Source organism: Lithobates pipiens, unplaced genomic scaffold (assembly GCF_037356315.1).
Source record: "Lithobates pipiens isolate NorthernLeopardFrog02 unplaced genomic scaffold, aLitPip1_a1.2 Scaffold_24, whole genome shotgun sequence".
Classification (NCBI taxonomy): Eukaryota; Metazoa; Chordata; class Amphibia; order Anura; family Ranidae; genus Lithobates; species Lithobates pipiens.
In genome coordinates, this window is record NW_027507786.1 from 22576824 (window position 1) to 22593423 (window position 16600).

Sequence of the window (16600 nt, forward strand, 5' to 3'; positions counted from 1 at the left end):
AAACGCGCCGTGCGGAGGGAATGAGGGGGAGGGGTCAGAGGTTTCGCATTGTTTTGCTGGATGATAAAATAACTCCGTGTGCCGGGAATTCCAGCGGTAACAAATTGTGGGATTCTGTCAAATAAATAAAAAAAAGGCGCTGAGAGAGTAATTCAGAGGCAGCTGCTCCCTCCGATTTGTGAAATCTCTTTATTACTCGGCAGAAGTACACCGCTGGGAGCGGGAGCGGGGCGCTCAGGACAAGCATGCTGGCTGCTTGGCGCACGCGAAATACGTGGAACCCCTCATTGGGGAGACGGGGCGACCCGGACTGTGAACCCGGACCGGGCCAGAGACTTCAGGAAAAATCAGAGACACTTTGTGGCACAATAGAAGTACATTGTGATACATTCTACACTAGAAGAGGAAGAGGTTGTGTTACTTTTCTAGGGAGCGGGGGAAGGGCAACATTCTCAGATTTTCATTATTGTCAAAAGAAAATCCTCTCTTAGTTGTCAGACTAATTTGTGATCAGGATCTCGTTGGTTCACAATATTCCCTATTCAGAAGTGCAGAGGTAATAAAGATCAATTGTCATCATGGATCCTCATCTAGACCAAGGAACTCAGCACAGGGATGGTGGGAACCCCTCATAATGGGCACAGCGGGTGTACAGACCCGGGAACTCAGCACAGGGATGGTGGGAACCCCTCATAATGGGCACAGCGGGTGTACAGACCCGGGAACTCAGCACAGGGATGGTGGGAACCCCTCATAATGGGCACAGCGGGTGTACAGACCCGGGAACTCAGCACAGGGATGGTGGGAACCCCTCATAATGGGCACAGCGGGTGTACAGACCCGGGAACTCAGCACAGGGATGGCGGGAACCCCTCATAATGGGCACAGCGGGTGTACAGACCCGGGAACTCAGCACAGGGATGGTAGGAACCCCTCATAATGGGCACAGCGGGGGTACAGACCTGGGAACTCAGCACAGGGATGGTGGGAACCCCTCATAATGGGCACAGCGGGTGTACAGACCCGGGAACTCAGCACAGGGATGGTGGGAACCCCTCATAATGGGCACAGCGGGTGTACAGACCCGGGAACTCAGCACAGGGATGGTGGGAACCCCTCATAATGGGCACAGCGGGTGTACAGACCCGGGAACTCAGCACAGGGATGGTGGGAACCCCTCATAATGGGCACAGCGGGTGTACAGACCCTGGAACTCAGCACAGGGATGGTAGGAACCCCTCATAATGGGCACAGCGGGGGTACAGACCTGGGAACTCAGCACAGGGATGGTGGGAACCCCTCATAATGGGCACAGCGGGTGTAAAGACCCGGGAACTCAGCACAGGGATGGTAGGAACCCCTCATAATGGGCACAGCGGGTGTACAGACCCGGGAACTCAGCACAGGGATGGTGGGAACCCCTCATAATGGGCACAGCGGGTGTACAGACCCGGGAACTCAGCACAGGGATGGTAGGAACCCCTCATAATGGGCACAGCGGGGGTACAGACCTGGGAACTCAGCACAGGGATGGTGGGAACCCCTCATAATGGGCACAGCGGGTGTACAGACCCGGGAACTCAGCACAGGGATGGCGGGAACCCCTCATAATGGGCACAGCGGGTGTACAGACCCGGGAACTCAGCACAGGGATGGTAGGAACCCCTCATAATGGGCACAGCGGGGGTACAGACCTGGGAACTCAGCACAGGGATGGTGGGAACCCCTCATAATGGGCACAGCGGGTGTACAGACCCGGGAACTCAGCACAGGGATGGTGGGAACCCCTCATAATGGGCACAGCGGGTGTACAGACCCGGGAACTCAGCACAGGGATGGTGGGAACCCCTCATAATGGGCACAGCGGGTGTACAGACCCGGGAACTCAGCACAGGGATGGTGGGAACCCCTCATAATGGGCACAGCGGGTGTACAGACCCTGGAACTCAGCACAGGGATGGTAGGAACCCCTCATAATGGGCACAGCGGGGGTACAGACCTGGGAACTCAGCACAGGGATGGTGGGAACCCCTCATAATGGGCACAGCGGGTGTAAAGACCCGGGAACTCAGCACAGGGATGGTAGGAACCCCTCATAATGGGCACAGCGGGTGTACAGACCCGGGAACTCAGCACAGGGATGGTGGGAACCCCTCATAATGGGCACAGCGGGTGTACAGACCCGGGAACTCAGCACAGGGATGGTAGGAACCCCTCATAATGGGCACAGCGGGGGTACAGACCTGGGAACTCAGCACAGGGATGGTGGGAACCCCTCATAATGGGCACAGCGGGTGTACAGACCCGGGAACTCAGCACAGGGATGGCGGGAACCCCTCATAATGGGCACAGCGGGTGTACAGACCTGGGAACTCAGCACAGGGATGGTGGGAACCCCTCATAATGGGCACAGCGGGTGTACAGACCCGGGAACTCAGCACAGGGATGGTGGGAACTCCTCATAATGGGCACAGCGGGGGTACAGACCTGGGCACTCAGCACAGGGATGGTAGGAACCCCTCATAATGGGCACAGCGGGTGTACAGACCCGGGAACTCAGCACAGGGATGGTGGGAACCCCTCATAATGGGCACAGCGGGTGTACAGACCCGGGAGCTTGGCACAGGGATGGGGGGAACTCCTCATAATGGGCACAGCGGGGGTACAGACCTGGGAACTCAGCACAGGGATGGTGGGAACCCCTCATAATGGGCACAGCGGGTGTACAGACCCGGGAACTCAGCACAGGGATGGTAGGAACCCCTCATAATGGGCACAGCGGGTGTACAGACCCAGGAACTCAGCACAGGGATGGTGGGAACCCCTCATAATGGGCACAGCGAGTGTACAGACCCGGGAACTCAGCACAGGGATGGTAGGAACCCCTCATAATGGGCACAGCGGGGGTACAGACCTGGGAACTCAGCACAGGGATGGTGGGAACCCCTCATAATGGGCACAGCGGGTGTACAGACCCGGGAACTCGGCACAGGGATGGCGGGAACCCCTCATAATGGGCACAGCGGGTGTACAGACCCGGGAACTCAGCACAGGGATGGTAGGAACCCCTCATAATGGGCACAGCGGGGGTACAGACCTGGGAACTCAGCACAGGGATGGTGGGAACCCCTCATAATGGGCACAGCGGGTGTACAGACCCGGGAACTCAGCACAGGGATGGTGGGAACTCCTCATAATGGGCACAGCGGGGGTACAGACCTGGGAACTCAGCACAGGGATGGTAGGAACCCCTCATAATGGGCACAGCGGGTGTACAGACCCGGGAACTCAGCACAGGGATGGTGGGAACCCCTCATAATGGGCACAGCGGGTGTACAGACCCGGGAGCTCGGCACAGGGATGGTGGGAACTCCTCATAATGGGCACAGCGGGTGTACAGACCTGGGAACTCAGCACAGGGATGGTGGGAACCCCTCATAATGGGCACAGCGGGTGTACAGACCCGGGAACTCAGCACAGGGATGGTGGGAACCCCTCATAATGGGCACAGCGGGTGTACAGACCCGGGAACTCAGCACAGGGATGGTGGGAACCCCTCATAATGGGCACAGCGGGTGTACAGACCCGGGAACTCAGCACAGGGATGGTGGGAACCCCTCATAATGGGCACAGCGGGTGTACAGACCCGGGAACTCAGCACAGGGATGGTGGGAACCCCTCATAATGGGCACAGCGGGTGTACAGACCCAGGAACTTGATTATTATGCAGAATTATCGGTTGGCGGATCGGATTGTCATCGGGTGTTGTCAGATGTGAGATATAACAGATGCCCCAATCTCAGGTGTGACACCCCCCCCCCTCCTCCATCCTGAATGACGGGCAGGATGGTGGCATCTGTTGAACTTTCCATTAATCAGGACTCCGGGTCGCCATCAATTGGAGATGTCAGCAGAAGATTCACAGTGAGGATGAGGTCATCTGATGACATCACTTTTCGGACTGTGAATGTGTTACAAGATTGAAATCTGTTGTCGCCGGCGGTCAGGGAGGAAGCTGCGTCTGTATACAGAGAGGAACGCGGAGGGCGGAGCGCGGAGATGTGGACAGCGAGTGACGATTTATACCTCCAATCCAATAAATGAAGATGATGCAACAATCTCCTGATAATATGTATCAATAACTGCTGGATGGATCTAGGGTGGGGGATGGGTTAGGACTGAAGTAAATCACGCCGGAGTTTTTAGCGACATTGAGCGCCGCGTTGGAACATGCGCCATCTTTGCGTCACGCGAACGTTAATTTTCCTGTACACAATTTGTGAGGCTGTCACTTCACCTGCTGAATCGGAATGATCGGAGGAATGTGGTCCAGCACACACTGCAGCTGTGATAAAGTCAGACTTGGCTCCCCTCTTTTTCTGTACCCCCCCCCCAGCCAGATTCCAGAGATCTCCTTACATGGGCAATGAGGGGGTCAACGTCCCAAATCCATCCAATCAGTGTCACACCTCTGAGGCAGGTCTGAATCTGATTGGTGGTAATTCTTTATGTTGGAGACTGAAGGGGGTGTGTCTGGGAACTTCTTTCCAGCATCACAAACTGGGGTTCCCGGATCACCGACTGAAGGGGGTTGGGTAGGCGGGGTGTTGTAGGAATGTCTCTACCCTAAGCCGAGGGGCTGAGCTCTCTATATGCATCTAATAGGTTATTTAAATTAGGATGCTGAAGCCCCACCCACCAGATTGACACAGAGCACCAGGACTGACCATTCTATGCTGTGACATCATACTGTCCCAGTCAACGTCGGGCTGCATGCTTGTGACGAGGGTGGAGAGCTCCTCGGGGTGAGGTTTGTTGTGTAGGAGGGAGTGCAGCGGCAGGTGGGGGAGGTGGTGCATTTCATCGTTGTCATCATTCTCCCTCGAGGCCAGCTCTCCGGTCATCTCCTCATCTCCATCCGCTTTACAGGTGAACGGAGAGGTGGCCGGCTTGGACGACATCCTCCTGGAAACGAGACAAGATGGAGTCAGTGCGGCCAAGCAGGAAATCAGCGACATAAAACACGATCAATGTGGCAAATAGAGGGGGGTGTCTATAGAACACAATGGGCAGCTTTTCTGCAGTAGTTTGTGTCTCTGCCCCTCCTACAATGGGGAGGTTCCCTGCAGTAATTTGTGTCTCTGCCCCTCCCACAATGGGGAGATTCTCTGCAGTAGTTTGTGTCTCTGCCCCTCCCACAATGGGGAGGTTCCCTGCAGTAATTTGTGTCTCTGCCCCTCCCACAACGATGAGATTTCCTGCAGTAGTTTGTGCCTCTGCCCCTCCCACAATGGGGAGATTTCCCTCAGTAGTTGGTGCCTCTGCCCCTCCCACAATGGGGATATTTCCCTCAGTAGTTGGTGCCTCTGCCCCTCCCACAATGGGGGATTTCCTGCAGTAGTTTGTGTCTCTGCCCCTCCCACAATGATGAGATTTCCGCAGTATTTTGTGTCTCTGCTCCTCCCACAATGGGGAGATTTCCCGCAGTATTTTGTGTCTCTGCCCCTCCCACAATGGGGAGATTTCCCGCAGTAGTTTGTGTCTCTGCCCCTCCCACAATGGGGAGATTTCCCTCAGTATTTTGTGTCTCTGCCCCTCCCACAATGGGGAGATTTCCCTCAGTAGTTGGTGCCTCTGCCCCTCCCACAATGGGTAGGTCCCCTGAGTAGTTTGTGTCTCTGCCTCTCCCACAATGGGGAGATTTCCCGCAGTATTTTGTGTCTCTGCCCCTCCCACAATGGGGAGATTTCCCGCAGTATTTTGTGTCTCTGCCCCTCCCACAATGGGGAGGTTCCCTGCAGTAGTTTGTGTCTCTGCCCCTCCCACAAGCAGGCAGTCAGTTTCTGATGGGAAATCTCACCACTGGATTTAACTTGTTAGCAATTACATAAAACTAAACTGTGGGTTGGGGGGGGGGGGGGGGGAGTTGGCCTTTAAGTCCTGTCTTGCACTGGAATCTGGCAGAGCGGAACAATTCCGGCCCTCTTGGCCCTCCATATAAAATGTTGAACATCCTACTGCACAAGCGTCACACAGACCTCTACAGATTAACCCTCGCCGCGCCGGCGGACACGCCGGCCGCCCTCGGTCCGCGCAGACCTTCCTCCAACGCGTTGTGCTTTAATATCAGTATTTAATAGAACATTGGGTACAGACGACTATCAAAGACTTTCAGCCCGGCGAACGTAAGGCCTAATTTCTGTTTTTTTTCTCGGCGCACTTCTTCAATTAATCATAATTTGTTGGTTTGAAAAAAAAAAAATCAAAAAAATCTCCTTTCAATAATTTATGTCATTTTCCTGCATTAATCCTCTTCCACATCAATGCGTTTCCAGCTTATACTTATTGTCAGGGGAACGCATAAAAGCAGATTTCGTCTTATTTTATTGATTACAACAGCGCTTTATTTCACAGTCAATGCATTAATAACACCGACTCAAAAAAACGGGGAAAAAAAAAAAGAAATACTTTAAATTTTAAAACAGGTTTCTGTGTTGGCGTGTTCAAATGTTTTATTTAACGCCTGAAAACTCATTAGTAAAATTACCGCCAATACATGAGCAGATCCCAAGATGGAGGCCGAGGAACGCCCCAATCTGATGCCTTATTTCCAAGTCTTGTATCTCATCGGGTGACTGCCGCCAAAAAAGGTGTCGATCGGCGCAGCCCGATGCGCCCGGTGTGAATGAGCCCCAAATTCCAAACTGAAAGCAGCAGCTGTGCTGCCCCCGCCTGTCCTCGTTATCGCGTCGCACGCTCCCTGCGCGTTTTCCAGCAGTGCATTCAAAAAGACACACCAAAATGCAGGTCGCAATACGCAGCACATTTGTCTGCGCAGGATCGCAAAGGCTGCTGTGCGCTTTTTTTTTTTTTAACGTAGCGGTGCATGCGCAGCTGGCGCGATCCGGCACAATTTCAGCCCATTCTAATGATTGGCCCGAATTTGTACTGCACCTGGATTGCAAGTGAATCGCAAACCAGAGCGCACAGCGTATTTCCTGCGCCATTCATGGTGTAAAACCGTCCCTAAAGCAATTTTTTTTTTTTATATAACAAAATAAGAATAAAAATATATTTTTAATAATAACAAAATAAAATAATAATAATAATAATAATAATAGTATAAGATAATAATAATAATAATAATAATAATAATATAATATGAATAATCATTCATATCAATAATAACACTATAAAATAATATTAATAATAATAATAATATAATATGAATAATCATTCATATCAATAATAACACTATAAAATAATATTAACAATAATACTAATTATAATGATAGCAACAAAAATTATCATCAACAAATATAATAATGCATATTATTCATAATAGTAATAAATAATATTATATAATATTAATCATAACAATAATAAAAGCAACAAAATAACACTAAAAATATATTATTATGATTATTATTAGTAGTATCATTATTACCAACATAAAATAATAATAATAACAACTATTAAGAAGAACTAGATGGACTTGTGTCTTTTTTCAACCAACTATGTAACAAAATATTATGATAATAATAATAATTATAATAATAATAATAATAAAAAAAAATAATAATAATAATAATAATATAGTTACATAGTTTAGTCAGGTTGAAAAAAAAGACACAAGTCCATCCAGTTCAACCATTAAAAAAATAAATAAAATAAAAAATAAATATCAAACTATCCCATGACCCAATCCTATACCCACAGTTGATCCAGATAACAATAAGGCCCAGTTCACACTACATGTAGTCCAGTGAGTTTTTTTTTTTTCTGCATCAAAAACGCATATAAAGTAGGCTCTATGGTTTTCAATGGCATAGTTCACACCAGTGCGTTCCATTGCAGAAAAAAAAAAAAGTAGAACATGCTGCATTTGTCCTGCACTGGAACGTTGTAAAAAGCACCAAAAACTCACGAGAACGCACTGAAAACGCATTGGAACACCTATGTTCTTATTTAAGGTTAAGGAAAAAAAAAAAGGGGGGAGGGGAATGCACTGGACTGCATCAAAAACGCATCAAAAACGCGCATGCAAAAAAGCATCCGGAGCGCATCCGGTCATTGCTTCTATGGTGTGAACTGGCACAACATAAAATAATAATAATAGAAACAAAGTAATAATAATATTTATACATTATAATATAGACACTCCCCCCTGTACCCCCCTACACCCCCTGTCCTATGGAGGAGGATTTCTACAATAAAGTATCTTTTTTTCTGGATACCGATTTCTACATTTCCCGATTTTCACAATAAGTAACTTTGTAGCATTTTCAGCAACATTTTGGCCAACAATTCACCACGACTGTAAATTTTGTTTCGCTCGGTTATTTTTCAGGGTGGTGGGGGAGGGGTGGTTTCCGTGTCAATCCGCGATGAAGGAAAGGTCCGCAGTGGGCGGAGTCTGCTTGAATGAAAGGACGTATTCGCCTGTTATACAGCACCCCAAAAAAACTTCTGTGGGATTCGTGTGCCGGGAAACGGGAAGAAATGCTGGAACACGATTGGCTCCCATCCCGCACTTTACCATCAACTCATTTCAGTCCCTTTCATTGCAGAATACACAATTCCGATAAGAACGGCGCCCAAAGTGCCGCTTGGCAAATTAGCGAATCGTTAACTTTCTGGGACCCCTTTTGTCAGACAAATAAATAGCTGATTGGGGGGGGGGGGGTCCCGCAATACGAGACTGTCACAGCTCCATCAGGCATGTGACTTCATGAATATTACAGTGCAGAAATATCAGGGTGCAAAAAAAAAAAAAATAATCATTTCCAAACGAAATCCGGCGCGCCGCCGCCCGGCGCTGACAGAGGATCTCACAGCTAATGTTACATTTCTCACAATTAATGAAAAAAAAAAAAAAATATCAGCAAATTTAATTATCCGAGAATAAAATTAAATCCATCGCCGGCGGCACAACGGAAGAAACGCACATCCGATTTTTTTGACATGTTTTTGAAATATTTTGTTTGGAAATCTTTCTTCCTGCTTTCTTTTTTTTTTCTATTTTTATTCCGCTTTGTTTACAAATATTCTTTGAACAGCTCAGAACATGGCGGGCATTACGGGGTTAATGAGCCTTATTTATATTTTTAAAGTGCCCAAAGAGTTGAAGTGGAACTCCGACAGCTAAATCCGCTTTCCGGGCATCTTCTTTCATCCTTTGCGCTGCTGATCTCCTGTAGTCTCTTTGCAACCACTTCCTTTGTAAATACACCCCAGTGCTGGCGGTACGGCATTTCTCGGGTGGGGGGGGGTGGATTCCTGATGGTGACATGGCCCTCTGATGCAGCGCACTGAACATTAACACAACGCATGGCCCTCTAATGCAGTGCACTGAACTGTAACAACGCATGGCCCTCTAATGCAGCGCACTGAACTGTAACAACGCATGGCCCTCTGATGAAGTGCATTGTATTGTAACAATTGAAACAACGCATGGCCCTCATATGCAGCACAGTGATCTGTAACACAACGCATGGCCCTCATATGCAGCACACTGATCTGTAACACAACGCATGGCCCTCATATGCAGCTCATTGAACTGTAACAACGCATGGCCCTCTAATGCAGCTCAGTAAACTCCAGCATGGCGTACTGATGGAAAATCACTTCATAGATCAGGGTGACTTGTTTTTTGTGCGTTTGCACTGCGCCGCGATAACTGCATTATAATGCACATAGGACATGATGATGTGAATAGGCCCTAAGCCAATAGCGAGCGATCAGCAGAGGAGAAGGCGTATTAATGATGGTGATTGGCTGATCCGCGCCACAGAACAGAAGGCCAGGACCAGAACAACTCATAGAAGGCGGAGCACTCCTTTAATGGGCGGTTATAATAGGTGGAGTGCTCCTTTAATGGGCGGTAACAATAGGTGGAGCGCTCCTTTAATGGGCAGTTACGATAGGTGGAGCGCTCCTTTAATGGGCAGTTACGATAGGTGGAGCGCTCCTTTAATGGGCAGTTACGATAGGTGGAGCGCTCCTTTAATGGGCGGTAACAATAGGTGGAGGGCTCCTTTAATGGGCGGCAACAATAGGTGGAGCGCTCTTTTAATGGGCGGTAACAATAGGTGGAGCGCTCCTTTAATGGGTGGTAACAATAGGTGGAGCGCTCCTTTAATGGGTGGTTACAATAGGTTGAGCGCTCTTTTAATGGGCGGTAACAATAGGTGGAGTGCTCCTTTAATGGGCGGTAACAATAGGTGGAGAGCTCCTTTAATGGGTGGTAACAATAGGTGGAATGCTCCTTTAATGGGCGGTAACAATAGGGGGAGCGCTCCTTTAATGGGCAGTAACAATAGGTGGAGCGCTCCTTTAATGGGTGGTTACAATAGGTGGAGTGCTCCTTTAATGGGTGGTAACAATAGGGGGAGCGCTCCTTTAATGGGCGGTAACAATAGGTGGTTGTGCTCCATCGCAGACCCCCAGAATATGGGATGTGATCCGACTTGTCTGAAGGGAACTTACAAACCTGTCAGGAGAAATGAAAGCAGCTGCAGAGCGGAACAATTGCGGAGAAATCGCTGAAATTCATGCGTTGTGGTCATTGGCAGCCGTTCAACAACCATATCTAGGAATTCCCTCCTGTATATCTCAGCGTCTTCCTAATACCATGGAGGGGGTGGGGGGGCCGCGCTCTGTGTACTGCGCCACAGCCACAGGTCTCCCCTCATCCTCTATTATTAGAGGTGAGAAAATAATAATCCCACCAATGGATTCCCCATAATTACCAACCCGAAAAACTTCCATCCAAATATATTCCTCAAATCCACCAAAAGCCTTCGCTAACCCAGATATTACCTTGTGAAAGTAACAGTGATGTCATCGCTGTGCCGGCAGGCTCCACCCACTACAGAAAACTACAGGAGGGGGCGGAGACAAGACCAGTCCTCCTGCACAAGGAGAGAGGACAGCAGTGGGCGGTCTTTATTACAGGAAGTCTCACAATGGATGACGGCACAGATCTGGGAGAAATACACAAAGCATTGTTACATAGGGGGATCTCCCTGCTGGGAGTGGGAGGGGTTATATGGAGGATGTCCATGCTGGGAGTGGGAGGGGTTATATGGAGTATGTGCATGCTGGGAGTGGGAGGGGTTATATAGAGGATGTGCATGCTGGGAGTGGGAGGGGTTATATAGAGGATGTGCATGCTGGGAGTGGGAGGGGTTATATAGAGGATGTGCATGCTGGGAGTGGGAGGGGTTATATGGAGGATGTCCATGCTGGGAGTGGGAGGGGTTATATAGAGGATGTCCATGCTGGGAGTGGGAGGGGTTATATAGAGGATGTCCATGATGGGAGTGGGAGGGGTTATATGGAGGATGTCCATGCTGGGAGTGGGAGGGGTTATATATGGGGTGTCCCAGCAGCTTTTTTGCCAGTGTCCAATCACCTGAGGGCGGCGGCACATAACCCAATGATTGGACTCCGGTGTCCTGTGCGGTAGGATTAGGACATGAGTTCCGTCTTTGGTCGGTTGGCTCCACACATTCGTCGGGTGACACGGATTGCGCTTTATATGTTGGATTTGATGGATTTGCATGAGACAAATGCTTGACTCCGCCCCCTCCCCCCATGAAGCCCCCAGTCTTAGCACAGTTTTCTGATCTCCTGGATGGTTGGTGGACCCAATAATAGGATTTCCTGTAATTCATGAACCGTGACCCCGCCATGGAGGTCCTTGATCAGGCACTTCCTGTTATAGGGTGACAACACTCTGTCCCCGTCTCCTAAATGTCCTCCAGTGTTGTCACCCTATCACATTGACTTCCGATGGAGACAACAAGTGGCCGTTCCCACACACATCACACACACGGTCCAATAGGAAACCTGCCCTGGGAAATGCCATGCCACCATCACTGCATGTAGACATGAAGTGGCTGCAAAGAAGCTGCAGGAGATCAGCAACACTGAGATGCAACAAAGAAGAAAAAGTAAAGCTCCATAACAGACAATAGTGTAGGGAGCGCAGAGCAGAGGGAATGTCATCCAGTTCACATTTCCATCTCCTTCATGGTGAAGAGCATCGGATCTCCAGAGAAGGCGCTGTGCGTGCGATTGATCCGCTCTCCAGAAGTAGGGGGTGGTAATAAAGTGAATAGTAAAGGGATGGGGGGGGGGATCAGGTATCCCCGTGTCAGCAGTCTCTCCTTCTCTCTCTCTGTCTTGTGTCTCTATTTCCAGCACCAAATTTAGAATAAAGATTCGGGGGGAAGCTAATTGTGTCTGCAGCGTCTGTAGTTTTCAGGCCGTGTGCGGCGCGTTTATAAATAGACGCAACACAAGTGCGTGTCACAAAACAATAACAGGACCACAGCTGCCCCCCATAAACTGTATACCCCCCACTCCTGCACAGACCGTATATACCCCCGACCCCTGCACAGACCGTATATACCCCCGACCCCTGCACAGACCGTATATACCCCCCGACCCCTGCACAGACCGTATATACCCCCCGACCCCTGCACAGACCGTATATACCCCCGACCCCTGCACAGACCGTATATACCCCCCGACCCCTGCACAGACTGTATACATCCAACCCCTGCACAGACCGTATACCCCCCGACCCCTGCACATACCTCATACCCCCCGACCCCTGCACAAAACACATACCCCTGACCCCTGCAAAGACCGCATACCCCCCAACCTCTGCACAAACCGCATACCCCCCGACCTCTGCACAGACTGTATACATCCAACCCCTGCACAGACCGTATACCCCCCGACCCCTGCACAGACCATATACATCCGCCCCCTGCACAGACCATATACAGCCGCCCCCTGCACAGACCATATACAGCCGCCCCCTGCACAGACCGTATACATCCGCCCCCTGCACAGACCGTATACATCCGCCCCCTGCACAGACCGTATACATCCGCCCCCTGCACAGACCGTATACATCCGCCCCCTGCACAGACCGTATACATCCGCCCCCTGCACAGACCGTATACCCCCCGACCCCTGCACAGACCATATACAGCCGCCCCCTGCACAGACCATATACAGCCGCCCCCTGCACAGACCATATACAGCCGCCCCCTGCACAGACCGTATACATCCGCCCCCTGCACAGACCGTATACATCCGCCCCCTGCACAGACCATATACATCCGCCCCCTGCACAGACCGTATACCCCCCGACCCCTGTACAGACCTATACATCCAGCCCTTGTACAGATATACAGCTCCCCAGGACTCTGCATTCACTATATCTGATCTCCCCCCTGCATTCACTATATCTGATCTCCCAGGACTCTGCATTCACTATATCTGATCTCCCAGGACTCTGCATTCACTATATCTGATCTCCCAGGACTCTGCATTCACTATATCTGATCTCCCAGGACTCTGCATTCACTATATCTGATCTCCCCAGGACTCTGCATTCACTATATCTGATCTCCCCAGGACTCTGCATTCACTATATCTGATCTCCCACAGTACACAGAACATGGAAATACAATAATTGTATTAAATATAAACTGCTAAATACCTCTCCATAGCAGTACATAGCAGTCTTGTGACTTTGATCACTGTCTGGTTAAAGCTTGTAGGAGGAGTTTTCATTCTCCTCTGACTGTCCTATGAGGCTGCGGGACCCCTGACCCTCTGTCTGGACAGTGCCGAGTGGTCCTGTGCTGATCACATACACCCTCCCAAGAAAAGGAAAACTCTCTAGCAATACACACCAAACTGAGCATGTGCAGATTGCCTCCAAGGTTCTGTCTTACCAGCAGATGGATTGAGGGCAGTGGAAGAAGGGGAGGATCAGAGAAGACCAGATCAAACAGCCTTTTTACACAATGCAGAGGATTAACCCCTTAGGTTCCACACTGAGTATAACAAGCATGCTTTACTGCACAAAATGATTTTACTGTTGTGGGTTTAGTAACACTTTAACTTAAGCTGATTGGCTGCCATGCAGAGCTGCTCCAGATTTTTCACTCTCCAGTTTTATTAAATAACCCCCTTTGAGTCTCAAATCACTATCTGTGATATAGTTGTGGGTGGAGGGAGGAAGGTTCAGCCTCACTGTCCTCGGCGCTATCAACAATTACCACCATAGACGTTCAGACCGAGGACCTAAAAATGAGCCCATCACCCCATCCCCCTATGTGTGTCCCGCTTCTCCTGACTTCCTGTCGTGTCACCAGGACAGGAAATAAAAGGGAAATTCCCCAACAATAAACAGATATCCCAACCAAACCTTACAATGGCACAGATCCGATGTACAGATATATAGAAATAAGAGGAGCTCTGCCTCCTCCGATGCTCATCAGCAATTATTCTATTAATATCCTTCATTTACCTCCAATACAGACGCCCCCCCCCCCCCCCCGACTTCTATTAGAAGATACAAATATTATTATCAGCCAGAAAGGAAAACGCATTACAATGCAAAATAATCAAATGATAACAGTTCCCAATCCCCTCCCCCCACCATCAATGGATGTTGTACTCTTTAGTTGTGGTTTATGTAGCACCAACATTGCATGTAGCGCTGTACAACGCAAGGACATACAAGGATTTAACTTATACCAGCCGTACATGGGAAGTATCAGGAATCAGATCCTCACCCCTCCAACCTGACAGGAGAAGAGAGGAGGACCTGCGCACACAGAGCTTACACTCTAATGACCTGTGACCGGCAGGGAGTACGGTGCACATAAACAGCCAAACACATCGGATTCCCTGCAATCTGTACCGCCATACTAACACCCAAGAGAAGACCGTCCTCAGAGCGAAGACTTTCCTCCACTTCATCCAACCACCAATACCCATCATTGGGGCCGCTAAACTTCCTCCACTCACATTACAGAGGAGTCTGTATAGTAGAGAAAGAAAGAAGAGAAGAGAAAAAGAAAGAGAAACAAAGATAAAAGAAAAAAAAGGAAGAATAGCGAGAGAAGAAACAAGAGGAGAGGGAAGAAAAAAGAGAAGAGAGAAGAAAGAAAAGAGAAGACAAGGAAAAATAGCAAGAGAAAGAAAGAAAAGAAAAGAAAAGAAAATGAAAAAATGGTAAGAGAAAAGAAAAGGAAAGAAAGAGAAGATAGAAGAAATGAAAGAGAGAAGAGAGAAAGAAAAAGAAAGAAAAGAGAAGAGTGAAGAAAGAAAAGAGAAGAGAAAAGAAAGAAAAGAGAAGAGAAAATAAAGAAAAGAGAAGAGAGAAGAAACAAAAAAGAAGAAAGAAAAGAAAAGAGAAGAAAGAAAAGAGAAGACAAGGAAAAATAGCGAGAGAAAGAAAGAAAAGAAAAGAAAATGGAAAAATAGTAAGAGAAAAGAAAAGGAAAGAAAGAGAAGAGAGAAAGAAAGAAAATTAAGAGAGATGTAAATAAAAGAGAAGAGAGAAAGAAAAAGAAAGAAAAGAAAAGAGAAGGAGTGAAGAGAAGGAGAGAGAGAAGAAATAAAAGAAGAGAGGAAAGAAAAGAGAAGAGAGAAGAGAGAAGAAAAGAAAGAGAAAAGAAGGAAAAATAGTGAGAGAAGAGAAGAGATGATAGAAAGAAAGAGAGAAAAAAAGAAAAAAGAGAAGAGAAAATAGCGAGAGAAGAGAGAAAGAAAAGAGAAGAAGTGAAGAGCAGAGATAAGAAATGAAGAGAAGAGAAGAGAGAAGAGAAGAGAGAAGAGAAAAGAGAAGAGAAAAGAGAAGAGAAAAGAGAAGAGAAGCAGATAGCTAAAGATAGAAGAGAATCTATTGGGACGGATTATTCTGACAGGTCGATGTGATAAAGTATTTGTGTAAAGTGAAGGTTCTGCTCTCCATTTAGTAAATGACCCCCAGGGGGGGCAGGGCTGACCCCGGTGCCCCAATAAATATGTATTTTATTTTCCCTGAAGAAGAGGTGAATTGTGACGGGGCCCTGGGGTGGGAATCTCCTCGGAGCCCCCCCAGCCACCAGTACACAATGGGCCCCAATTAACCCGCAGCTGTATACACAGGACCCGGCCGGGCCGCCAGGAGGCCTAAATAGCGGCTTGTTCTCCGCCTGTTTGCTTAAGGAAGATGGGGCTGGCTGGGCCTTAATCAGGCAATAAATTATTTCCTGTAATTATAATAAATAGAAAATTATCTTCAAATTGGGAGTGTTAATTGAAAATCAAAATTCAGAGTGAAGTTTAGAAATTACACACTGAATATAATTATTGAGGAGAGATTTCACCTCTGCTTCCTCCGCCAACGCTGGGTGATTATCGACCGCTGACCGCGGGGGAGCGCAGCGTGATCGAGGAATACTCAACGCATGTGGAACTCTGATCAATCCATATATACCCTGATCAATAGATACAGCATATAACCCGATCAATCGATATATCCTTGGGACAGACATAGATCTATATTCAGAAAAAAATTTTTATAAACAAAAATACAAATTGGGGCAAATTTGATGGACTTCTTGGTCTTTATTCTGCCGTCACTCTTTATTATTATTATTATTATACAGGATTTATATTGCACCAACAGTTTGCGCAGCGCTTTACAACATGAGGGCGGACAGTACACTTACAATACAAATCAATACAGGAGGGACTAGAGGGCCCGACTCTACAATCTTTATGTTTCTATAACCCGATG

At 48.4% G+C, this 16600-nt stretch overlaps 1 protein-coding gene across 1 annotated transcript in view; it reads right to left on the reverse strand.

Moving 5' to 3' along the window:
* Window positions 1–16600, reverse strand: part of SOX6 (SRY-box transcription factor 6) — a 416902-nt gene that overhangs the window by 264684 nt on the left and 135618 nt on the right. The window contains 1 exon segment of the mRNA XM_077453685.1: window positions 4728–4965. Within this exon segment, the coding sequence (XP_077309811.1) occupies window positions 4728–4965 (238 nt within the window).